A 27,588-nucleotide genomic window follows, 5' to 3' on the forward strand; every position below is an offset into this window, starting at 1 on the left:
GGGGGGCAGACGGCTCTCTCTCTCTCAATGGGGAGGTCTCTGTGAAGCAGCAGCAGCAGCAGCCTACCTGTTGGAGCTCAGTGTCGGACCCACGCTGATCGTGGATCTGCGGGAAGCCCTAGAACGAACCTGAACCATGTCTCCCAGTCTGTTCCTGTGCGCTTTTGTTTTGGCGACGCACCAGTGGACGCAGCGCTGCAGCGGATTTAATATAGATGCTCGGTTTCCTGTGATCAAAGAGGGGAAGACCAAAGGCAGCTTCTTTGGGTTCTCGGTGGCTCTGCACGAACAGACGACGGGCTCCAGGAAATACCTGTAAGTTGTCACCACGCTCCACTTCTCTCTCATGTAGAGGTTAAAACGACGCCTGCACTCACGCGCTAAGCACCTGCTGCGTAACGAAAAACGACCATTTCACTCGCTGCACTTTACGCACACTTGTTGCGCGTAGTTTCCGCCACGATTGTATATTTTGAACACAAATCGCCTGTTTATTAACTGCTCTTAACGCACTCGTTGAACTCTTCGCATCACACACACCCTTTTCCCTACACGCAGCATATAGTTCCTCCTCCAGTCTCCCACCTGTTTGTTAAATCTGTGCGGATTGATCCAGGCCTATAGGACACAACTGTTAGTAGCCTCTATACCAAATCATCACAATGGTGCTCTGTCGACTTTCTGTGGCCCTGTTTTACCTGAACATGTTTCGAGGAAACTCTTAACCTGGGTCAGTACAACTGCATTTCAATTTGGAAATGAGTCCACGAGGAAATACAAGCAGGCTTCTGAGAAGTGGAGGCTTGTGAATGTTAAAAGTTGCTGTTGCAGTTTCAGATCAATCTCACTGGTTTTCCAACAAACCACTTCTCCTTTTCATTCTTGACATTTCTGTATGGGTTAGGGTTACCGTTAGGGGTGTATGTATCACGCATGAGCCCACACTTATTGTTAAATCTGTGATTAGGACATTTTATAATTGCTGCAGCACACCTCTCTGAAGGTAATTGTACAGGTGTGGGTGAAACAGATTGGAACTTGCCTGAGCCTCAATGTTATCATGGAATGTGGAATATTAAATGATAGTGAATGAAAATTCAGATCTAATATGATATCTCATATTTATGCTTTCTATGCATACATGGCTTCAGTGTTTATATCCAGCCAACTGTGGAATGCAGAGAAAGTCCTGACATTGCCTGCTCTGCTTTCTATCCACCTATCCTCAGGCTATCACATTCAGCCGAGACACAACTGGGCTTGTATTTCGCAATAACAGCGAACGTGCATTGGCCTGAAACACTTGTACGTTGTTATTACCACGATATGAATGCTCGTGGATTTAACCGTGTTTGGGAGGATTTACATTCCTGTTGAAGGAATAGCTCATGTTCCCGAGGAGACATCTTTCCCCTCGTCTTTAATGAAAGCTCCTCAAACTGTATCATTGTTTAGTGTAGGATTTCCCCATGGCCAATTACAGCGGCCCCCCCTCATCCTTCCGCATCCGTGATCACACGCCTTGTTCACTGCTGTTATCTCTGTCCCTGTTCTGCTTTGAAGAAAATCACAAGCCAGGCCCCACTTCCTCTGTGTTGTCACCAGTGGAGTGAGTCTGAGCGCGGGGTTTATTAGCCTGCTCTCTGTCAACTGGTGCACTGGTGTGCATTACAGAGATTTCCCCCAGTTAATAGAGCGGATGGCAGTGTCCATCTGACACAAGATCAATGTGCCATCTCGTCCTCGTCCCGTGAGGGACGGAGTCACTGTCCGCAGACTGAAACCCAAGAAGGGGGGGGCACATGGCGATGGTAATGAGCCTGGAAGCCTGCAGGGACAATGAGGTTGTAAAAAGTACCATTCGTCCTGTGCAAGGTAAACTGGCTGTAGCAAATATGAGATCAGATCTGTTTCATTAAAAGTGTATTTTACACTAATATGAATGTAACCTGCTGCTGGCTGTTGCTTCATATTTACCTTTCAGAAAACAGAGTGCTGTCAATATTTTCATTACACTCTTGGTGAGAAAAAAACAAGCGTATTTAATGTATGCAGTGACATGTTAAACACGCCTGTTTGGAGTGGGCTGTTTGCTCGGCCTGTGGGGATGATGAAACTGTAAAAGGGACCGGCATGAGCCACAGCGAGTAAAGACCTGCTGCAGGAGCCAGTCCACAGAACGGTGAAGCTGCACCCCAGCTGCTGCACAAAGAGCTGTTCACCTCAAAACTTGGTGGAAGCTAGACGCAGCGCCTCAAACTGGAGAATCACTTTTCGTCAATGTTCCTTGGGCCCTTAAGAACATGCATGCCCAGTGGGAAACTGATTAGATGAATGGTTCTCGAGATATGCATATAGGCAGACAGAGATTTCTTGAATTATCAGATAGATATTACACATCACATCTCCAAATTGCGCTTGTTTTGTCGTCTGATGTCGGAGAGGCCTGTTCCTGTATTCAGAGAAGTGTGACTGCAAAAAATATGAGACTCTAGACAACTGAGAGACTTTCAACCTCAATGTGGTTGTGACCGTTGCCTCACACCGACATGTCTGCCACCAGGAACTCTACTTCTTTACACCAGAAGTATTTATGTAGATTCTACTATTTGTATTTCCTTCAATAGCATCTCCTGTTTCGAGAGTGTTCTCGCTAACAGCTTTGGCTTGTTAGTCTGTGGAGCCACCTGGGATCACATCGTTCAGTACTCAGACCCCTCCCCACATGTACTTTCTGACTCCCGAACATACAGTAAAAAACCTCTCGATGTTTGTTGTCGTGCTTTTACAGCCCTGTCTGTTTCCTCTGCGTTGTCTGGCTTCTTTTGTGGGACCGTATCTGTCTCACAGCACCAAGGGGCTGTTTGCGCTCGTTTACTGGAGCGAGGCAAGACAGTGAATATTTGAAAAATGCAACAACTATCCGTGTTAACCAGTCGTGACATGTACACGTACGCTTTTCAGAAAGTAGCCCCTCTTTCTTGGTGCATTTGTCAGACCGAGTCCAGGAAGAAAAGAAAAAAAAAAGCAAAGACAGAGGGTTTCCTCTCCCAGTTCTACAATTAAGTGAACGTAATAAAGTATTTCTTAAGATGTGGGCTATTATCCCATTAGGCTGAATCTACCAGTGTATCTTGTCTGAGCTGAAGCAATTTAAAAAACGTATTTTGGATCCTGGTGAACAATTAGTGGACTAACTTTGTTGGGGAAGGGCTGCACCTGAATAATCTATGGGGGCTACCTGAGGCCAATTTGTTCAGGGCATTCACTCCCCCTCTTCTCTTTGAATTCCCTCGTTTAAAGAGAGATTTATTTTCCTGTGAGGGCTTTTTTTGTTCTCTGTTGTAGCAGGGAGGAGGGACTGGGCAGTCAGCTGGCCACCTATTGGCTCTTCCAGTCCCCTGACCCCATGGTATGCCCGGAATGTATTACCCTTCTCTGCACAGTCACAACCTGCCAGGTTTCAGGTTGAGACAAGACAGGAGTGAGAATGATGACTGGGGACTGCTGGGAAACACACCCACCCACAGCCAAACTAAAAAAAAAGAAAATCCCCTCATTTTACAGATGGGAACCTCTGTGAGCTGGGTCAAAGAATTTAATTCCTCTGACTCTGACTGATGAATATTTAATCAGTGCTGAAGTGCTTTCGCCTTTCCAGCTCATCTCTGTCTGACTGCTGTGGCCCGAGGCCATGAAAGTCAGCCATTTAATTTGACAGGGGCCTTCCCGTTTTCTGCTGTGAGGTGCATATTAGATTGGTCGACTTGCTGTAAGGTTTATAGTCACTAACAATCTGATTCTGGGTTTGAACAAGAACAGGAACACGTTCTGCTTTCCCTCAAGTCTCTTACAGACTGATGGAATTAAATGTCTCCTGTTGCCTCGAAATGCGGCTGCAGAAGGTTTGCTCACTGAACTGTGGCAGCAAACGGCCTGAATTCACGACAGTCACAATGGGATACAATGTATTCCAATGGCAGCGCGGTCTCACAGCAGGAAGGAGTATGAATGTGTGCTCGGCCTGGTAGTATGGTATTGTGTTGGGCCTGTGAGCTCTGAAAAGCTGCTCAACACTACTGTGATGTTAAAAATCTCTTGTACGGCTCTCATTGCCCAGCTGATGCTCAAAAGTAGAATTCTGTAGTATAACCTCAACTAAATGACCAGCTGTGATATATTATATGTATTACATTATGTTCCTAATGTAAATGATGCAGGTGGGTATGTCCAACTTGGCCACGATCCAACATTCCTCGTCAGTGCCAGTGGTCTTTGTCTGTGAAATGGGTCTGTCAGAGCACAAGTGTCATGCCACGCTGAAACATTTTCAGATAAGAACCCTGCTTTGTGATTTACACCCTCATACATGTTCTTCATGAGAACCCCGCCGCCGACGTTGTTACTTCTCTTTGAGAATGGAAGCATCAAACATCCCATTTGTTTGCATGTATTCAGGATTTGTTCCATTCTGAACTTTGCTTTGTTTTATTAAAACACATTATTGTTGTTACTGTATTCATCCATTGGAAGCTACATAAACAGTGGTTATTTAACCATATTTCCTAAGCCCTTGGCAAAAGAGCACTTTAAAGTAAAAGTGAAATTCACCCATTCATGTACATCTACAACATTTTGTCTATCACCCATCATTCACACACTGTCACCATCAGGGGAACTTTTGGATTTAGTGCCCTGTTATCTTATCTTGCCCAAAGACACTTTCAAACACAGCCCGGAGGAGCCAGGTCTATTTCCTGAGCCTCAGCCACCCATGCATTTTATTAGTTAGACATAATAATAAAATGAAAGAACAAATATTGAAGCTGATACCTGGTATCTGGTTTGTCAGTTTGTCCTTATTGTCATGGTTTATATAGTTGGGTCCTTTTTCCTATTGAGAAGCCCTTCATAGAGAGTTTATACTCTAAGTTAGATTTAATAATCTTTTATATATGCTTTACTGATTTTTTTTTGGGGGGGGGGAGGCAATGGCAATACCCATATTAGGAAGTAAACTTTTTTTTATATGTATATATATATATATGTATATACAAAATTGGCAATAATTCCTATTTCTAATGACAACGAAATGTAGGTATTTATTTTAACCATAAACTGTATCGTACATGGTATAAAAATAAATAAACATAGATACCAATATATCTGTTAAAAGAGATATTGGTCAATGTTATCGACCAAGCAATATTATTCGCAAACCAATATTTTAGTCGGCTCTAATTATAAGTCATTGAAAAGTTTTGTGTTGCCAATTAATAAATCTCATTTGACCACTTGTTACACTAAAAACTTCCTAACACTTTCAACTCCAGAAATTATTTTTTATATCAAGATAGAAACTCAGCATACACACCAGCCTGTGGAGTGAGTTACAGCTGTGCTATAAAACTGTGAAATCATAAACAAACTGAAGATCCAAACAGCAAAAGCTTTGTACAGTAGCGGGAAATCTTTATTTGGGTTGTTAAAGGGTTTTGGCACAGATACTTTAACAGCACCAGACTTTGTAATGATTCCAAGTTTGTCCCTGTGACTGAGCCTAATCTTTGTGCTACTTATTGCCTGTATCCAATCCGTTGGTGATGGCATGGGCTGCATTTTGTGTAGTGGCCGAGTGCATGACAGTGTCTAATAACACGTTGAAATGGATCCCAGCGGGACCCTGGGCCTCCTGCTAATCTCCACAGAGGAGATTCTGTATGGAGGGGCTTTCATCGGGAATACCCGCAGTGAGGACTGTTTCTGTCCTAACAAAAATGTAAGAGATCCCCTCAGCTCCCCCCTGATTGTACAAATGCCCTGAAACAGCAAGGAAAAGCTGGTGGGGTTGGCCTCTGGGCTAATGATGGTTACCTGTGGCTAGAAAAACTATACGCTTCCAAACCTTTGTCTCTCCGTGCCATTTATCATCTTTGAAAGGGAAGTGATCCTGAAGTATTGGTTTACACTTGGTGTGTGTGTATGCAAAGGACAGTGTGTGTGGTGTCTTGTGGTTCATAACAATACAACATGTTTTAAAAGCCATTTGAGTATTTTCTATGCATGTCATTTATTGGAGGTTTTCCAAGTTTCAGGAGACACAAACAGATGTTTCCTGCTCGAACCTGCACTGCTTTTAGATAAGTTGAGGAATATGTGAGTGAAAACTTGGCACCTGACTCCATTAGAGCTGTGAGGTATACAGCCCACCTGCACACCCCCAAGGTGTCTCTCTCTCTCTCTCTCTCTCTCTCTCTCTCTCTCTCTCTCTCTCTCTAGGGGTCAAAATGTTAATGGAGACACTGTTACTGATACTGTGTCTCTCGTGGATTCTGCTATGGCTGCATGATGTAAGTCTGCAGGATGAATGTGTGCCGGTGTGATGTTGGGTCACTGACAAATGTGCATCCAGACTCAGTCCAGCTGTGCATATGTATGTGTACGTGTATTGGAAGCTAGTATGACATCATTCAACCTGCAACATAGGATGCTGGGAGGTTACAGTGAGCAGACCAACCGTCACATGTAAGCCAAATGAACGTTGTCCCTGTCAGACACGGTGTTACTGGTTGCTAATGAAAAGTGAGTTAGTGTTTATTATCAGGGGACGACCTGCCATGTTTGGTTTGTCACACCGGGATGAAATGAGTTTGCTCTCGTGTTACTGTTTCACCCACGGCAGATGGTGGTCCTCAAACAGGATGTTTGCCCAGCTGAGACGCCCGGGTGGACTGTAACGTTCGTGTGTTTCTGTGAGAGCGCAGGTGCACAGTGATATTTAGTTTTATCGTAACACAACTTCTTGCTCAGTGGCATTTCCTCTCTTAATCGGATAGATAGATAGATAGATAGATAGATAGAAGGATAGATAGATAGATAGATAGATAGATAGATAGATAGATAGATAGATAGATAGATAGATAGATAGATAGATAGATAGATAGATAGATAGTTGCGTTGTCTATAGAAAATGAACAACATGTCTTTAGAAATGAAGTCAGCACCAAGTGAAAGTCCTGACAAGCACTAAGGTCTGTACAGTCGATGATGACCAACTCCAGGCAGCGGGTCGATACGGACAGGTCACTGTTTGTCCAGAGATGACTCATCAGTCAGCATGTTCCCAACGCGCAGGCTCACAGTGAGTGTGTTAACAACAAGGCGTGCGCAATGTGAATGGTCTGATAGCAATGTCCATTCACCGCCCCACCTACTGCTTTGTAAGTGTTTCCTGAAATGACAAAGACATGGGTTTATCAGAGTGCAGCTGTAAAATAATCACACCGGGAGCTGACACACACTCCACACACACACACACACACACACACACACACCTTCATCGTGTGACTCTTCTGTGCCCTGACCATCAGCACAGCAAGTGCAGACCACGCTGTAACACGCTTTTATGAACTATCCTCTCATTTTTCAGTCAAGTTATTACACCATTAAAAGAGCATAACAGGATCAGTCCTAGCCCGACTCCTCTTGTCCCCGTGCTTAATTCAATCTTCAATTTGAGTCCATCCTTCCATGTATTTGCTATGTGGCTCTCAGTGGCTGTGTTTCTCCTGGATTCAGTCTACTGCTATAACTTTATACCATCGTGACAAAAACCAATGAGGCTGTGTATGTGAGTGTTTGTGTGTCTGTGTGTATTTCATGTATTTGGGATTTAGAACATCCGTTCCTTGCCTGCACTTGTTTGCAATGTTTGGTAATTTTGTGTGTTGCAATGAGAGAGTAATACCTTAGTAGGTTCACTTATATTTTCAAAATGTCGATGTATCCAGTGACACAGACATAACTCCAACTTGCCTTCCTGCTATGACTGTGATGCCAGTAGATAAAGACATGGCTCATGTCTGTCTCTCACTATTGTCATTCAGAACAGCCAGACGGCCTTCCCCTTTCTTCAGCTGATCCCTCTGTGCAGATATATGAAGTCAAATGTGTGCTCCCACTGCGTGCAGCTCAAACTGTGAACACACAATCCAAGTTCCTGAATTAAATCAAACGAAATGCAGCAACGGCAATTTGCCCCAGCATTTAACATCATACAGAGTTCAGTTAAAACCTACACAGTTTAAAAACAAATATCGTTCAAAATTCTGTCTCCGAGTTATATCACTGAAACACTGAACTTCCCGTCCCCTCTGGTCCTCGCTCTGGATCTTTGTACAACCTTGTTACCTGGAACAGTTACGAGTGTCTACCTGTTTCCATTAGAGATTTTTAATTGCAGTAGAGGACGACCTGTGGCTTCTCTCTGTGATGCAGTAGAACAGAGGATTTTCTTCTTTAGAATCCTCATCCTGTTTATTTGGCTTTATTCACAGAAAAAAACAATGTTGCTTTCAATATTGTATGGAGAGTGACTTCTATAGAAAGAAATATATATTTTGGTAACCACTGTAAAACCCAGTAATCTGACAAATCTGGACTTCTTGTGACCTCACGTGTTGTGTATTTTCTGTATCTTTCCAGAGTTAAAAGAGTTCACTGACAGTGAAACACAGGCCCTAAGGGTTCTCTTTCATGTCGCTGCAGATTTGTTATTTTTCTTTGCCCTGGGGGCCACAGCCGCACCCTGTGACAAACAGGTTGTCCTAAGCCTTATCCGGACAGATCATCCATCACTTGTGTTAGGTTCAAATACTGGCAGTGTGTCCATAGTCTCATTGCCCTCAGTCTCAGCCTCTTTGTCTCTCACTTTCTCTTTCTTTCCCATTTTCAAATATTTACATGTTCTCATTTGGTAGAAGTGACTCACAAAACGGGGACAACCCTGGAGCTTTACACTCAACATCTATTGCACGTCTCTCCGTTCAGGGCAACAGAGCCCGCACATGCAGCTCTCTCTGAGGTTTCTACCGTTTACATTTTTTTTTTAATGTAGTTTTTCCTCACTCTTGGTGAGGGTTAAGGACAGAGGATGTCGCACATTGTTAAGCTCTGTATGACGCAAGGTTTGATTTGTGAATATGGGCTATACAAATCAAATTTGATTGATTTATTTAGTAGGAGAGCTCGGAGGAAGTGCTTTAAACTATCAGTCATGGATCTAAGATTCTAGAGAAACTTCCATATTACTTGTTAGTATTGTAACTAAGTGATTAATTCATTAGAAACAATAATTCTACTGAAAGGACCGGGGCTTTTTAGGGGCCTATTGGATTAGTGGCCCCCTGACTGCCCCAGGATCCGCCCCTGATTCCCCTTGACAGTCAAAGTAAGGACCAGCAGGGTGTGTTGGTTATACACCTCTATCCCGTGTCTCATCACAGTCCTGTTCAGACTGGACCCATTCAGATGAAGATAAATGAGAGTGCGGTATGCTCCTCTGTATACGTGACTGACTGGTGCGGCACATTGTCTCTTCTTGTTCCTCATACAAATCTGGGATCGAGGAAAATGTATTGCACAAGGTTTTAGTCACTCACCTGTAATTAAGTTGGTTTCCTGCTTTCGCTGCCAGTGTTGCCTGGATTAGTCAGGTACGAGGTGAGTGCATGAGACGATTGGGCTTTATTGATAGTTAACTTTAAATAACTCATTGACTAACGTCTGTAAATCGAACTGGCAAAAACTTCGCTCTTTGTCTTTCTATTTGACAAGAAGCGAGCTTCCTTTTGCCCTCCTTATAGCTACTGAGCTTTTTCAACACCTCCCCCTGCTCCTGTGTTCTTGGTTCAGGACTGGATACCTTTATTTAAGTAAACACCAGTGATATGAACATGCCACAGTTCATCTAACTCCCGTCTGCTGGAGTGTTTCTTACTCCTGAAGAATGCAGCCACTCTCACCTTGTCTGCATGGGCGTGTTTGCCACAGTAAATGTTTGGTTTAGGCAGCCGTTCGTATCACCTCACTGGGAGAGGGGGGCAGCTTTCAACATGTCCGCGGGAGTAGGAATTCAGCTGCTGGGTGCCCCTCTTCCCTTCCCCTCCCTGGGCCCTTGACAGCCTGTTTATGAGGAGGCGATGAGCAGGGAGGTAGATAGGAGGAGGGCACACATTGTTGCAGTTGCGACAGGATATGAGATGTGCTGTCATGGCTGAGTCATCTGTTTGTAACTCAGGTTGTGGTCAATTTTAAGAGCAGGTTATGAAGAGTGAAATCCTTTCACATCCTTTATAGGTGTAGCCCACGAATTACATTTCAGAATTATTGAGCTGGTATGTGCTGTCCCGACTGCTCAGTGCTGCTGGTACCTCCCAGGTCCCAGTTTGTCACAAAGGGAGATCAGGCTTTTTGCTTTCAGAGCCCCCACACTGTGGAACCCTCTCTGCCAACTGAACTCCCACACACCATCTCACTTCTTTCACATCTCGTCTTAAAACCTTTCTCTCTCTGAAAGCTCTTGGGAATGTTTGATTTGCATTTATTTATACTGTTTTTATTTGTTTTATTAATGTCTAAAAAGAAATACGTCTGTTCTATTACATCACAGGGAGCAGCAACAGGTCGTCCTCGTCTACCATTAAAAATACATGCACACTGTTCAACTTAAATTCAACAAGTTATATCAACACAACTTGAAGTTGAAATAAACCCAATTTGTGTGTTATCAGTCGGAGTCTTTTTTAAAGTTGGTCCAACAATTCTTTTTTCAGTGTAGCCTCATACTCACTGTACAGAAATTACAATTGTAATCACCTAATCTAATTTGTCACAAGAAAGCTAATAAGCAAGTTTCCCTAAACAGCGCCCTGTTTCTTTGATTAGTTTCCTGTGTAAATGATCCGTCCCCAGCTCCACTCAGCCTGAAAACACCACAGGTCAGTTGTAAAGCGGTGGATGTGAAACCTGGTGGCATCAATCTGCTGTGTTGACTTCCCACAACAAACACGGTTGACCCTCTGCTGAGACAGTAAGACGACAGCGAGTGTGTTATGAGTTCACGTTGACCTCTCCCTCCCTTCGCCAAAAGAAAGCACTCTCTGCCCTCCAAGATTTCCCAAGCCTCCCTGAAGCATGGTGCGTGATTAGCGCTGGACTTTGGGCGCCGGCTCTCCTTATTTTTCATTCAGTGTGAGCAAAGTTCACAGTGACTGGCCTCTATAAGTGTTTGATAGGAGTTGTGCCGCAGCTTGGCCCCGGTTCTCTCTTGTTATTTCTTGCTCTGCGTAACGTGCCCTGGTTTTCCCACAACAAGGGCTAACCTTGTACCTCTGTGTTTTGAGACACGCAGGGCTGTACAGCTGAAAAACACATTGGGTGGCCGTAACTTCTGATTTACTGGCCATAGAAGAAAGGCAAGTCATGTAAGCACCCACTCGCTCATGAACTTACACATTCTGTATGGATGCACACACACACACAAATGCACACACGTGCACACTCGTACTTCCTCACAGTGGGACTCCGTGGCCCTGGTCCTCCACACATGTGTCAGACCTACCACTACAAACCTCTGTGGAATCTGGGAGGCTGTCTACAGCACTGAATGATTACCTGAACCACAGCCACTTCCTCCCAGTCCCCTGGAAACTGCTGGCCCTCAGAGGCCATCTTGGCGCTTTCTGGTCATTTCCACTCTGGCAAGATAATTGATTAATGGCTGATAATAACCATCTGGAGGCCGAAAGACGAGACAATTGTACCTTTTTGAAATGATGCATGCATGGTGATGTCTGTTTTTTATGGATTAGAGGAAACAATTCCTCTTTGCCTTTTAGGGATGTGAGTTTGTACACATAAAAAAGCAGAAGACACAATGTTGACACACTCATATAGTTCTGTTCCTGTTTACCTTTCTTCCTGGATGTAATGAAACTTAAAAATGTAGTACTCCTGCCTCTACTCCTGCACTATTACCTTTTCCTCTGCAGCATTTCAAATTATATAATTATATAAATATATAATTATATTAAAAAAAATATATATATATACTAACGACTTTTGGAAACCAACACTTTAGTAGCACTTAAATGGCACTTACTTATAGCACTTTGTAGTTTTGCTTTATTTTGAAGAAATTGTACTTTCTTGATTCTTGTCGTCCTTGGTATGTACCCTCGGGGTTGAATGCACTTATTGTAAGTCGCTTTGGATAAAAGCGTCAGCTAAATGAAATATAATGTAATGTAATGTAATATAAATGGAGATTTTCAAAAAACTCCAGTCTCGCTGTTGCCTTGCGTGCATATAAAACTGAGCATTGTAGGCTAACGGTCGCTATTCTGTTCATGCTCAGGTTACAGACATTCAAATGATTATATTTGTGTCTGGGCTTTTGAGATGTTCTCATTTTTAGATATATGTATTTTCGGAGGCTTTTGTCTCTGTCAGGGTGACGCAGTGGTTGAGACCGGTGGACCACCTCACTCACAAGTCTCTCAACACAACCTGGGATTAGAATCATGACTAACAAATTTAGCTAAATCTATGAAGTATTTGTCATTTTCCTCTTAAGACAGAAAACAATCTGCCTATGATGATTCAACTCAAAACAAATATTCTATCTTCAAGTTGGAACAATGCAGAGTTGAGTCATGATTTGTCTTCAGTCTAAACCCATTATCTGAATTTGCTCTTGCTTATCAGTAAGGAAGGCATCTACCCCACAGTTGCTGTTAATTTACCGTCAAGCTTGACTAATAGCTTGACTCACCACTTTTCACCATTAACCGCTGCCCGTGACATGCCAGCATTCAAGCAGGATGACATGAGGGTTTTCAGACAGTTTGAATGAAAAGAGGAACGGACTCCACGTCCAAAACCCAGAACCATTCTGTCTCCCACAGCCGAGTCACGCACGCTGGGAACAGGACTGTCTGCACCTTCCGCCTACAGAGTGGAGCTAATAAATCTTGTGCTGACAGTAAATAGTGTGTCCCGGCACGGAGCCGTGCAGTGGGGGTAATCCCTCTACTTCAAAGTTGTGTAGTGCGTTAAAAGGTGCTGATGTAGGGAGTGTCTGGGTGAGTGGACAGAAAGAGCCGGTCAATCACAGAGGGGCTAGTTTGTGTGTCTTTGTGAGGGAGGGGGGGGGGTGCCCAGACTTGTTACGGGTCATGAACTGCTCCTCTGGTCCCACTCGCGATTCAGACTCGTCACGTGTCCTGATTCACTTTGTGGAACTGAGCACTTTTTCAAAATCGTAGGTGTCCTCTTTTTAAATTCCTGTACTTAGTAATGGCAAAGTATCCGGTTTGAAAAAAAAAGAAGGAACCTGCATGACTCTTTTCCTGTGTTTAGACCAGCAGGATTATCTGTGACATCGTCTAGCTTCTTGTGTTGCTGCCTGTGTCTCTGCTTTGTGTTGTCTAACACCATGACACGACTCTGATAATATCTGACGGTAATCATCTTTATCTGTCTTTGTTTGTGTGTTTGTGTGTGTGTGTGTGTGTGTGTGTGTGTGTTCAGGCTTCTTGCAGGTGCACCCAAAGAGAAGGCCAACTCTCTACAAAATGTCAATGAAACGGGTGCCGTCTACTCTTGTCCCATCAGCCCAGACCCCGAGGACTGCTCCAGGATGGACCTGGTCAGCACAAGTAAGTATGATGGTATGAAGCCGAGCTCTCAGAGGTGATCAGCTGTTTTGGTATTAAACAGAAGAATGCAGACTTGCAGGATTACAGCTGAGTGGGTTTGCACAGGTCCTGTTAGTGATTCCAGAGTCTGAGGGCACTTTTCCCCCAAGCTTGTTTGGTCTGGATCTTCTGACCTTTCAGTTTAGTCCGAACAAAAATAACATGTGTGTCCGAACAAAGGACTATTATACTTTAATAAAGTTGTAATATCACGAGTAAAAAGTTATAATACATGTCATAGGTCATACTATGTGTCGTTAATCTTCTGACCTTTCAGTTTAGTCCGAACAAAAATACCATGTGTGTCCGAACAAAGGGATGAAAAATACTTATCATTTGACTTATTATACTTTAATAAAGTAAACAGTTATAATATAACACATGTCATACTTGTCATTAATAAGGAATGTGTACCATCTGGTTTAGTTCTACTTTAGTATAGGTTATAAAATGACGAAACGGATCCTAATCTATTCTATAACTTTATACTCGTGAGGTTATAATTTGTTTAATGTAATTATCAGACAGACAAATAAGCTGAATTAGAACTTTCTTAGTGAAATAGGTGGAATTTCCCCTTTGACACAGACAGGTGATGTAGAGAAGAAATATAAATAATACCCAGCCAATAATAATAATCTGATAATCAGCCTACTTCTTCTTTCTTCACCGAGGACAGAGCTACTGTGTCACACAGTCTCAGAGCCTGATCTCCGGCGTGTCCCGCACCACTCGGGATCATTCACTGCTCCTTCACAAGCTGAGCGCCAGCGTGCAAAGCTCTGAAATGTGCATCTTTTCTAAATTGAAGGTTATTAACTGATAGGCTTACTGCTCTTCTACCGTGAGGTGAATAAGGCCCCCCCGCAGGCTAAAAGTAAGAACCGTAATAAAAGGACTCAGCATCTCTTTGAATGTTGAGCTTGAAGTGGCTGTTGCTGCACATTTTTTGAGGTTGATATGTGTCAGGACATGACTTAGGCTGAATGATGCTTCACTGTTTGGGTTGTTTCTTCTCTGACTGTGATTACCATAATCACGATGAATGATTTTTATTTCTTTATAATAATGTTTGATCGCATATGGTCGACTATAGACTGCATGCTGGTTTGATTGTTTAAAATACAGTATACATCATTTGTTCTCTGTATTTCCATGTTGATTCTAACCTTTTGAAGCCCCTGATGTAAATGATAAATATTTCCCATCCATAGCGAGCCCTTCTGAGATGGTGGAGGGCATGTGGCTGGGTGTGACAGTGGCCAGTCAGAGGGACAGTCTGTCCAGACGTGTGATGGTGAGAAGACGCCATGTTTTACTGTGTTAGTCAGTGTCACAGGTGGCATATTATGAACAGCATCCGGTGAGAGATAAAACCCTTGTATCACATTATGTGGTGTCACGGGGGACACAGTGTGCTTATTGCCATACTTACTGCTGCACACACACACACACACACACAACAACACACACACATACACACACAAACACTTATTTTCTTAGTGAGAACACTCATTGACAAATTACACTCCTCTGCCCCTTACTTTTACCATTACCTTAACATAAAACTTACTCCAAAGAGAAATAGTGTGGACCGGCCGTATTGTCCTAACTTTCGCAAACTGTCCACACACAGTAAGGTCTATGCACAAAATAGTCCTCACAAAGGTATAAGTGCAGCGACACAGACACATAAACGCACACACACAAACAGATGGAAAATGTCATAGAGAGTCATATTCATCCTAGGTTTTCCGGAGGGATTGTTTTGCCTTATTCTTTTGGGGGTCTTTCTTTCTTTAATTGAGGAAATAAGCTTTAACTATTAATGGCCAATACACACACATATATTGATAAATTAACAATTCAAATATGACGCTTTAATAAACAGTACTTCTACAATAAATAAAGAACATTTATTTATCTGAGCATTTATTGTTAAATTGTTTCAAATATAAGATTTTTTTTTCTTTTGTTAATATAGTACAGAGATCTACAGGCTGAATTAATGTATATTCTATTGTGTTATTTTCAAGTCTGCAATGCAAACTACATTAGAATAACACCTACACAGTAGAGTACATTTAATCTGAATGTGAGAACTTAATTAGAAGGAGTTAATCCATCTCATCTTTTCTGGCTTGCAGGCGTGTGGCCATCGGTACGTGAAGATCATCAAAGGTGGCGCTGGAGAGCAGCATCAGATGATAGGGAAGTGCTACGTGAGGAGCAATGACCTGACCCTTGACCAAGACGATGACTGGCAGACTTACAGTTACGAGGTCTGCAACCCCAACTTAGACATGAATTTCGAGGCCATGTGCAACATGGGCATCTCCGGTGGCATGACAGACAACGAAATCTACTTTGGCTCCCCTGGCAGCTTCTTGTGGCAAGGTGGGCACTGAAGAGTTAACGCCGAGAGGAGCACGTTTTGCTGCTTGACATTGAAATAATGGGCAGGGTTCACAGACGGGTATTAAACACATCCAAGAATGCCCGGTGTTCGTCTTACACTGGGATGATTCTCTGTCAGGGAAACCTGTAGATGGTGCAGTAAGCAGATTTTAACCTTGTTTTCTGATTCTGCCTTTATTCTAAAGGAAATGTTCATGCGATATGGAGAGATCAGGATCCAGCAAATGCATGGGACTCCAGAAATACAGAGTTTGGCCAGCTGAATAAACGAAACCATTATATGGGTAAGTAGAGTGAGTTTTTACATCATGTAAATTAAAAATGGATTGATAAATACCTGAGTGTCAATATGAATAACGAGAGAAAGCAATAAAAGGTAAAAGGCAAAGCATCAAGTTTCAACTGTGATATTAAAAAAGGTCTGTGCGACCTTTGCAAAGGTCAGATAACAGTTTAAAAGTAAATCTCTTAATCGCTCCACCAAAGGTTATTCCGTTGTTGAAGAGAAGAAGCTGCTCAGCCATGACAACTACACTGTAGTGACAGGGTCTCCCAGGGATGAGCACAAGGGCTCCGTGGTGCTGGGGAGAAAAATGGACAAACTGTTCGACACGGTGCTTGTCATCCCCGGGGTACAAGTGGGCTCTTACTTTGGAAGCAGCCTGGCTGTCACCGACCTTAACAATGATGAGTGAGTTTGCCTTTCATATTGTTTAATACTATATTTAGAATGTAAGCTCCCATAGACTGTATTAAAAGTGGATAACACTGTCCAGAAATGAGGCCAAAATATTCTAGATACAAACGCTTGCATCTTGTGTACAGAGACTGCAGACTAATGATGGGGGGGGGGGGGAGACAGGGTAGTAAGGTCCAATTCATAAACATGCTCAACCAATGGTGAATGTTTCACCCCATTATCATATCACCAAATAACTCAACAAAACTAAATTTACCAGAAAAGTTATCACCTGAACAAATACCAGTTCATAAACTTATTTGACATGTACTTTGAGTTGTCCATGTCCCATCCACTAACCTGGAGGAGGCAGGATTAATGACCCGTACTGCAGCCGGCCACCATGTGGCGATTGACATGCTTTAGCTTAACTTTTGGGGAGCATTCATATTGTCCATCTTTAGCTAGTCTGTGTTCGGACCTCATACAACACAGTGACAGTAATTCCACTCAATCTTGTGTTTGACAGCAATCTTAAATTGGGATTAAAATCCGAACGATATCCTCAACAAATAAACAAAAATCCAGAGTCTGTCCAGTGGTAGAAACAGATTTTGAGACAGCCGCCCAGCTTTAAGTTGCATTTCAGCCACATGCTGCTTAAAATCCTAAATACACACGGGTAACAGACGGAAAGGAGAAGTGGTATGTTTGCTCTGTTAGTATGCTCTAGCAGACCGCCTGTAACTGCCTCTTGTTCTTTTGAGCTGCTTCACGGTCCAGTGCTCTGTAGCTATGATATGGCAGATTATGCAGAGAATGCAGGTCGATGATGCACGTTTGAGCTGAGATCAGAGAAAGTCTGTCCCTGCAGTAGCTCTGATAAGACCTTCATCATGACATCATGGGGAAATCATGCTGCAGTTTAATTCACGAGTCAAACCTTGTTAGATACGTGGTGCATTTAGGAATATGTAAGTTCTGTTTGCTACAATTACAAGAAATGTTGGTGAATTGTAATTTATTTTTAGTTATGTTATAGTCAGGATGTATGTGTTGGAATATGAATGTAATTTTTTTTTCTTTGCCTATGACAGCTGGAATGATCTGATCGTGGGTGCCCCATTTTACTTTGACCGTAAGAATGATCATGGTGGAGCGGTGTATATCTTCATGAACGAGAACGGCTCGTTCCAAAAGGAGGCCAGCGTCGTGCTGACGGGTCCGTCGGAGTCCGGGTTTGGCTTTGCGGTTGCTGCCATCGGCGATGTCAACCAAGATGGATTCCAAGGTAGGACTGTGAACACAACTCAAGTTGAAAGCAGCTTCAACTACAAAATGATCAACATGATGACATTTTAGTTAAAGTCAATTCTATGATGTGTTTCCATCACATCTACGTTCTAAACTAAAAGGACTGCTCTGCTGGTGTAGAGGGGAATTATTGTATTAAGACTTTGTGTGATTGTTTTAATGCACTGCTGCTAACGCAATTATCTCAGCAGGGAAAGATTATAATGGAACGGGTTTCATTTCAGGCTCTGCCAAAGCCTCGGCTGGCAGTTTACTAATCGTTAGGTGGTGCACTGCTGCCACCTAGAGGGCGAATACATCCCTTCTTTCACTTGTTTTCATCTGTTTCCCTGACATATTTCCATTCTTCCTGTCTGCAGACTTTGCAGTCGGAGCTCCATTCCACGACACAGGGAAGGTCTACATATGGATGGGAAGTAAAAAGGGAATCTCGGAGGAGCCCAGTCAGGTAAACTATGACTTACTACATCGGATGCATTTCACATATAATCTTATTCAGGCATCCAGATTTACTGCTATATGTGCAACTGTTGCCCTCTACAGGTGATTGTAGGTAAGACATTAGGTAATGATGGATTCCAGACCTTCGGCTACTCCATCAACGGAGGGATGGACATGGACGACAACAGTTACCCTGACATCTTAGTTGGCTCTCTGGACGACCGCATTGCCCTGCTCAGGTAAACAAAAAAAACATTGGGGAATGTTTATTGTATTAGCAGGGTAATACAATCCTTTATAAGCCAATGTTCAAACACGAACTAAAAGTCAAACTAAAACCGGAGTATGTCTCAGCTATAAATAGTACAAACATTTACTTTTTTCATATGAGAATATAACTTATGTAAGGTTTGATTCTATGGTTTTTATCTTTTTATTCTTTTGCTCAGAGCTCGTCCAGTCATCCACTTAACTAAAAACTTCACTGTTGAGCCGCGGATTGTGGACCCTAATGAGTGTCCTGGAGATACAGCATGGTGAGAGGACTATCAGAATACCTCATTCGGAGTTACTGAGTTCTGTTTCTTTTTTGTCTAAAACGAGTTTGTGTCTCTTTGTGCTTTACAGCATTAAAGTGACGCTGTGCATGGCTTTCACGCCGAGCAATGGAAAGAAAGACTTCAGGAAAAATATAAGTAAGCAGTACTCTCTCTTTCAACTGACTTATTATTTAAAATTTGAATGGATAAAGGCCACAATTTGGATCCATAGCCATACTTAGAATATATAGAATTACTGGCTGCTCATAGACCTTTCGTTCTGTAATGTCATGTACGTGTTTCTACCTTGCAAAGCGGTGAACTACACAGTGGAGGCTGACATGGAGAGGAGAAGAAGCCCCCGAGTTCGTTTCGAGAACAGTAAAGACGACACATTCACCGGCTTACTGAGCCTGCCCTCCTCCAAGGCCACGTGTCAAACTCTAAACCTGGTCGTAGTGGTAAGATTTCAACAAATATGTGTTGTGCAAGTGCGTCGACTTGAAAGCTGCGGTTGCCGAAACCATGTGTTTATTTTGACTTGTAATACATTTTTGGGTGACTTTACAGCAGCCTGTGATTGACAAACTGGAGCCAGTGGTCTTTTCCCTCAACATGGCTTTACATGAGCCAAAACCTAAAGCCAAACGCGGCCTGCAGAACCTGGACTTCTACCCGGTCGTGAGCCAGGAGCAGAAACTCAAACAGAGAACTGAGGTACAGTGTGGTGCATACACCACATTCATCAAACACATATGACATATAACCTCAACAGTGAGGCACATGTTGCAGTATATAATTTCATTTGTTACATTTCCTGCAGATTGACTTTCAGAAGGAGTGTGGCTCAGACAACAGATGCAGCAGTAACCTGAAGCTCACGGCTGAGTTTGTCGACAACAAAGATGACCCATACCCCCGGTGAGAGGAAATTCTGAAAACCAAGCCTTCTTTTATAAGCGATAAAGAGATACAGAAGAAGATTAATACAACACTAATTAATGTACAATACATATGAAGGCATACAGTCCAGCAGCCATTTAGCATAAACTTAATATAAAGACTGGAAAGAGGGATGTGAGATTTATATCTAAATTGGTTTAATCCGTAAAACTGTTGTTTCTCTCTGTTTCACAGCCATGCGCTGAGCTGGATTCATGTAGAAAACAAACCCCCGAAAAACTTAACAGTATAGTTGCACTAGTAAAGTAAAAAAGAGCTCTACAGGCTGTATCTGCAACTATGGCAGCTGGCTAGGCTTTGGGAAATTGCGCCTGTGTCATCCTGTCAAGCAATATGAGACTTTTATTTTGGTTTCCAGTTTAGAATTAGTACACTAGTTAAACGTGGGCACAAATAATAAAATAATAAGAATACATGTTGTCCATGCTTAGGAAGGGCAAATTCCAGGTACTACAGTTCCACAGCACCATGAAGACAATACGTCTGAAGGTGGAAGTGACTAACTTCCCTTCCGGGGGGAAGCTAGGTGAGGACGCCCATCAGGCCATGCTCAACATCACCCTCCCCGAGGCACTGAGGTACTCTGGCGTCAGGTCAAAGGTACGTCCATTAGAGGGCAGCAGACGACTGACTGAAAGATATCCATTTAATAGTTACTCCCTCTGTTCAAGTCTTAACTCCTTTTACCATTGTCACAAAAATACACTGTTGGATTGTTAATTTCGCTCATTATCAATGCGTGAAAATGGAAAACACTGTTTTAATATTCTGCCTGTGCATGTAGGACAGTGACGTGGTATGCAGATTGGAAGACACAGTGATTTGTGAACTAGGGAATCCACTCCGAGGCAACGAGAAGGTGAGTGAGCCTATGTCCCTGAAACGGTTTGACACCTTTCTTTCTGCCAAGATACATTTGTGATCATGCTCATCCCACCGCTAACTCTCATTGTCAGGTGACACTCGTCCTCAAGCTCGAAACATCAGGGATTAATCTGAGCACACAAGAGATCCTGTCTCATCTGCTTCTGTCCACGTAAGTGCTGAAGATTGTTAGATGCATGCTTTATAGCCAAGAGTTGTTGACTTTAGAGGCATGTTTTAATTCAGATTTTATACCCCGGTTTTATAATACAGCAAAGCATGACGTGGCTGCTACCTATGAGTAAAACATGAAGTCACTTGATAAAGGAGACATATTAAGCTCATATACAATCAATTTGGGATATTACTTGAAAATGCATCACTTTCCTTAAACCGTCCATTGCTGCATGTCCTCTTTTCATGAGACGCTTGGTTTTGTTTCTTCTGATGGGGCCCAGTCTACTCAGATTGGCCAGCCGGCCCGCCCTGTCGGGGTTGGTCAGCCAGTTTCAGCGCATGTAGTAAATATCGGCCTCTGCTCTCCATTTACCTGGCTCTGTTAGAGGAGTGTGCATAGTGTGCATCGTGACAATGTAGGTCATTGAAACGTCCACATGGTACAGAGGTATCAGCCGAGGGGTTTCAGGAGCCTCTGAAGCAGTGTGTTCTGTGGGCGAGAGGAGTTCCCTTTACTTTGGGGTTTTAAACATTGCAGAACTTTTACATACACACACACAAAAAAAGGCGAAAAACTGAAAAAATAAATAAAACATATGTCTCCTTTAATTAGTGCTGATGTTATTGTGGACACCATCTGGCAGGCAGTGTTGTAGTAAGGTGTGTTTCTTCAGTCTCAGTGAACAGAGCGACCTGGTGCCTGTGCCCGTGGCCCTGCTGATTGAAAACACCATCCGACCAACTTTATCCATGTGAGTACCGTGACGTAACAACTCCTGACGTACTGTACATACACCAAAGAGCGGAAGCATTGTGTGTCACATCAAATTATCCTCCACATCATGTCAGTGTTCGCACTCGTGCACAATCATTTTCCAACTCTCATCCTGTCCAGAGTGACCCCCTTCGTGCAAACAAAATTCGGTGGGACAGTGATGGGTGAGAAGGCCATGGTCAACACCAGTGACGTGGGCAGTCTGGTGGAGTTCACCTTCGTTGTGAGTCACCTCCACCGCTCTTGGTTATGTTAGACCTCCGAGGCTGTACGTTGCATCTACAACATGTGTGCTGCTCGCCCACATTTCCCTGATCCCCACCCAGTCTTTGAAGCCAACACTTTCATCCTCCAGAAGTGTAATATTGCGTGGGGGAATGGGCTGTTGTGCGAGACATGGTTTGTGGTGTGAGCATGACTGGGGGTGGAGGCTATTTAGGAGAAAACCACAATCTTATTGTTCTTTTACACAATAGGTCTGATTTCCTCCTTTGTGCTGTGGACTATTTTCTCCTTTAGGTGGACATGAGGGGCCAGCCTCTGGGAGACCTGGGGACCCTGGCTGTTGAGATTGATTGGCCCTTTGAGGTGGCCAACGGCAAGTGGCTGCTGTACCTGACGAAGATTGTCATCATGGGGGATTCGGAGACGGAATGTCGCCCTGCTGAAGCTGTCGTCAACGAGCTGAACCTCACTGTAAGGCTCTGTTCAATACTGTCAAAAGGAAATGGTAGCTGTGTTGATTTCCAGCCTTGGACCTTTATCCGTGTCATGTTTTTCTCTTATAATCTTTAAATCTTTAAAGCCTACTACTGACCACACCCATGATATATATACCAAAATGTCCCCTTTCTGAAAAGCTACAATCATGGTTACAAATAAACAGAGGTAGAGGCTTTAATGAAAGGCCTCGGACCAACAGACAGAGTGTACAGCGTGTGAGACTGACGTCAGCATGCTAACGTGCTCACAATGATATGTTTAGCGTCTCTGTTTAGCACATGGTACATAAAGATGGACGACTTGAAAGCTCTCTTGAAGTAAAGGAAAAGGGTCTTGATCTCCACATGGTGGCTAGCTGCAATATAGTTCATAGATTTCTCAAAGATCGTTTCTGCCATGGGAGGTAGTTCCTCTCACACTGATGTTATACAAACGGAATGAAACGTCATAATTGGAAAAGGAGACTAGTGATTGGTTCGAGCGCATTCATGTGTGCGACCTTTCCGCTGCCTGTCCATCTTGAAACTGGTCCTGACGGCAGTGTGAATTGAAGCAGTCTGAGCAGAATGAGTAAACACCAGTGGCAGAAAAGTGGTGTGAAAACGGGTTTAAAGCCAAACCACAGCTGTTCAGAAATACATTTTGGAAAAGACATGTGTCGCCTCATGCAAACCTCACAGAGCCCCGAAATAGAAAATCATTTTGCGTGTGGCCTGCATATAGACAGTGGAAATGAATATGCTATTCTGAGAAGAATTTGGTAATGTCTTTATCAAAACCAGTAATTACCACGTAACCCTCTGATGTAATGTCTCTGTCTCCTCTGTCTCCTCTGCCTCCCTCTTTCATTTTCCCTCTCTCCTTCGTCCCCCAGTTGTCAGGGAGTGGACCAAAGCGCACCAGGCGGCAGATCGAGGTGGCCGACGCGCGTGACGCGACCCAGCCACAAATCATCGAGCCACAAGCTGCAATCTCAGTGGGCACTCACCGAAAAGAGTCCCACCTATTGGTAAGAAAGGGAACCGCCTGGGCGTGATATGCTTTGACACGTCACATGACTTATTCGATTTAATCGCCAGACTGATCTTTTCACATTTCAACTGTTCAGCAGATAGATTCAAATGTGTCTTATCTTATCGAAAGTTATGCAAAGGAAGAAATCACAATCAATGTCACATAGAGACACTATATTATCAATGTTTCCAGTAGATCATGAACGGATGTGTTACATTATTGTATACAGAGCGAGCAGAAGTATAATAAAGATTCATAAAATGAAAAATGGAAGGATTGATGGATAATGTTGTATCATGTTATCAATGTTGTCTCACCTGACCACCTTTAGGCTGCAGAATTGTTAGTATTTTACGTTTTTTCCAACAATGCCCCCACACTCAGTTTGCTTACGAGTTTGTGTCCCTGTGTGCTCTCTTGTTTAATCATTCTATCTCAATGTGCGTTGAAGGAATGCTCCAAGGGGACGGCAAGATGCGTGAAGTTTACCTGCCCACTGCATAATATGACAGACTCAGCCGAGATTCATGTGCGGTCACGTTTGTGGAACAGCACAATGCTAGAGGTGAGCCCGGCCCCAGCTACAGCCACCCACACACACACACACGTACACACACACACACACACACACACACACACACACACACACACACACACACACACACACACACACACACATGATAAACACCTTGTGATTCAATGTAGACCGATGCAGAATACCATTCCTCTGGTGGGAAAGAGTGTATCTGGAATTATGGATATTTACAACGTTAAACTTCATTGTAAAAATGTTTTGATGCCGTGTGTGTGTGTGTGTGTGTGTGTGTGTGTGTGTGTGTGTGTGTGTGTGTGTGTGTGTTCCTGCAGGACTTTTCCAACGCTCTGAGAGTGACAGTCAAAGGGGAAGCCAACCTGAAGCTCATTACAGATAAACCAACCATCAAGCTTGAAAGTGATCCCATCATGGTGCGTAACTGGTGATGATGATGATAAGAATTTTGATGATGATGATGATTTTCGATGCTTTTAACCTGACTGCCTCCACCTTACCTTTAGTTCACAGTGGAAATAGAGCCGGAGGTGGGAGTGGAGACACCCTACGAGCTCCCGCTGTGGATCATCATCTTGGCAGCAGTCGCAGGAGTTCTACTGTTGGGAATCATAATTGTTATTCTGTGGAAGGTGAGTGACGCTGTACTGATCATAGCCTTGTACATACACACGCTGTTTATCTGCGGACAAATCTACTGGAGCGTTCGCTCATTCCCAGCAGAGCTCTTCTCTGGGTCATACAACAGCCGCTGACCCCCAACTCATGTGACACATACAAACTCCATATCAAAGCGTTGGTCTAACCTGTGACTTACCCCCCCTCTCCCCCACGCACTCTCCTCCTCCTCCTCCTCCTCCTCCACCCTCAGTGTGGCTTCTTCCAGAGGGCCAGCACGAGGGAGATGTATGAGGCCAAGTCCCAGACGGCTGAGATGAAGATCCAGCCATCTGAGACAGAGAAGTTGACTGAGGACTACTGAGGCCCCTGGGGGTCCCCAAACAGCACACACCAGTGGGGCTTCTGGGTAAAAATGGAATTTCAATGGATGCTAAGCACCGAGCTTGGGGGTGTGATTCAACTCACCGTGTCGCTTTCTGAGTCTTTACACCGACCTCTTCTAGTTACTCTCACTAACAATTCCTATGTTTCCCTCCCCAGGCTTGTTCTGTGCATTACACTGCTGTTCACACTGCTTTCACTACTTCATCTGACTTATTGTGGGTCTTTCTGTTACCTAACCTGAATTTCTTCTTCTCAATCCGTCATTAATCTGATTTGTTTGTTTTGTTAAAGCTTTATTCCAGGGTGTGTTCTTTTAGTTGGAGAGCAGGACAAGAACACGAGTGATTTCACGTTCAGATTTTCTAACTCTCTCACTCAAAAACCCTGATTGTGCTTAGATTTCCTGCGCTCAGCTTCTGCTCTCCTCCTCGCGCTGCTTCTGTGCGATTGTGAAACATATGCTGTCCGATTTTTTTCTTCTGCTCTCTGAATTCATCGTGCAAAAAGTGGCTGACAAGTGAAAATGGCCCCACCCTGACTGTGGGTGTGTCGGCTTTAAGTCTTTAAGAGTCCCGTATGGGCGGTTACTTTAACCATACACTCCTGCCCTACTTGGCTTTAAACCCTTCTCCGGTCTTAATGCCTGAAGGAAAAATGATGAAACCTTCATGGAGTCCAGCAGATCGCTGGTGAATTTATTGTAAGGATCGCAACTTTTTTATGAGATGGGAACACTGTTGCTTGTGACTATAAAAGCAAAATAGATGCAACCTTTTGTATTTTATGGGAACACAGCAAAAATAACCAAAACAAGGGTGGGGAAATTTCATTTGTCAGCTTATTGTGGGTCTTTCTCTTACCTAATCTGATTTTCCTCAACCTTCGAATCCTAAATCTTCTTCATTGATCCCTGCTCTCCTGCCGTTTGAGTGCCTCCTTGATCACTGTCACTTCCTTCTTTTCTCTCCAGCTTGGATTCTTTAAGCGGGAGCTCTACTACCGGATGATGCCAAAGCACCAGGGGGTGAAAATTCGCAAGGCTGAGCGCTATCAGTTCAATCTGGGATTTCAGCCAGAGGAGCCACAGAAAAAGTATTGGATCACCAACTGGACAGAGATGCAGCGTTACTACTACTGAGGCCTTAACTCTGAACCCTGAACCACTCCTTGTCACACGGGCTCGGGGCCAAACAAAGCGCACTGGGCTCTGTTGAGCAACATGGACTTTGCAGTGCATGGACCATGGACAAAGCCCTGAAACTGCTTTTAGTTTTTTATTTCCATTAGATTTCATTGACTCTATCAGTGCAATATACTGAACATTTTTGTTTCAGAGATTGTAATTTCTTAAGCATTTTTTTTCGAAGAATGCTGTGTTGTACGTTGGAATTGGGGTTGCGTTCAGGAGTAATATGTAAACTGTTTTGATTCACGTTGCAGGATTTTATGTCCTGAACTCTGTGTTTGCATTGAATACTTTCATTTCTTTTCATTTTTTGAGCAAACTTACTGGACATTCCTCATGTTTATTTTGCACCATATCTGTTTTTTCTTTATTCGCTGTGATTGCTCATGCGCCTCTCAGAAGCCAGGCATAGCGGGTTTATAACCTAAATCAGTCCTTTTTTCAACTGCACTTAAAATATGTTGACAAATGTCAATTTTTTCCATATCTGTGTTTGAAAGGCATCAATCACATAGACCAGCATCTGAGCTGTAGCTGTGGTTGAACTCCCATTTGCAGAATGGGACTTTGTAGTTTTCAAACAGACGTAGAAATATTGCTTTCCTAAATTCAGAGAGGTACAGAGAAAAAGTGGTACACAGCCGCAAGCTATAAACTATTATAGCCCAGCTGGACATGTTTTAATTGCCCCTTTGAAAATTCCATTCCTTTAAAAACTTCCACGCACCTCAGCAACACATTGAAAAAATGTTTTTTGTTTGTCTAGAATTATCCAACATTTGACCATGAGATCATGGGATCACTTGATTTGTATTTATTACACTCTTTTGTGTTATTACTGTAAAGAGCCTACCTGGATATCTTTAAATATATCCCACACAGGGAGTCGCAACACTGGATTAAAGAACACACGGTATTATGTCTGTGTGGAGATATGATATTTTAAGCTTCAGCATTAACAGCTGCATCATAAATTGTACATAGTGACAAGTTACGCTCAGTTAACTCTTTGAATGAATGCATATATGATTGGCCTTCTTTGTGTTACTGTTCCCAAGCTTTTTGTACAAGACAGTAAGAGGACACGCTGGCCAACCCGCAGCACTGAGGATGTCCTGGATCAGGAGAAGACGTGTCACTGAATCGTCTCTGAAAGGACCGAGCATTGCATTACTGCTCTGGTCCGTGCTACCTAAGAGCCCACAGCTCCCCTGTGGTGACAGTGGCCATTACAGAGGCTCCACTGACTCTGAGTGAAGAGGGAACGGCTGACTGCACAAACTCTGTCCTCTGTGTTGGTGTTGTTGTTTTCTATCTGTACAGTTTCAGTGGAATTAAATAGTTTTTCATGATCTGTGACAAACGGGACACTTTCTTTGCTCTCTAAGGTGAATTTGAACAC

At 43.3% G+C, this 27,588-nt stretch overlaps 1 protein-coding gene across 1 annotated transcript; it reads left to right on the forward strand.

The window, feature by feature from the left end:
• itga3b (integrin, alpha 3b) lies at positions 1-27,538 on the forward strand. Its single transcript, XM_062378458.1, has 26 exons — positions 1-315; positions 13,372-13,499; positions 14,753-14,835; positions 15,686-15,935; positions 16,142-16,240; positions 16,443-16,647; positions 17,733-17,926; positions 18,309-18,397; positions 18,493-18,629; positions 18,840-18,926; positions 19,018-19,085; positions 19,245-19,390; positions 19,500-19,646; positions 19,753-19,850; positions 20,324-20,492; positions 20,677-20,751; positions 20,849-20,928; positions 21,608-21,685; positions 21,829-21,931; positions 22,228-22,404; positions 23,306-23,440; positions 23,897-24,010; positions 24,313-24,411; positions 24,502-24,627; positions 24,867-25,022; positions 25,971-27,538. Exons 1-25 carry the CDS (start codon positions 137-139, stop codon positions 24,975-24,977), a joined length of 3,177 nt encoding a protein of 1,058 aa, XP_062234442.1. The 5' UTR covers positions 1-136; the 3' UTR covers positions 24,978-25,022; positions 25,971-27,538.
• Positions 27,539-27,588: the final 50 nt, after the last annotated feature.

The sequence above is a fragment of the Platichthys flesus genome, chromosome 20 (assembly GCF_949316205.1).
Source record: "Platichthys flesus chromosome 20, fPlaFle2.1, whole genome shotgun sequence".
In the NCBI taxonomy this organism is placed as follows: domain Eukaryota; kingdom Metazoa; phylum Chordata; class Actinopteri; order Pleuronectiformes; family Pleuronectidae; genus Platichthys; species Platichthys flesus.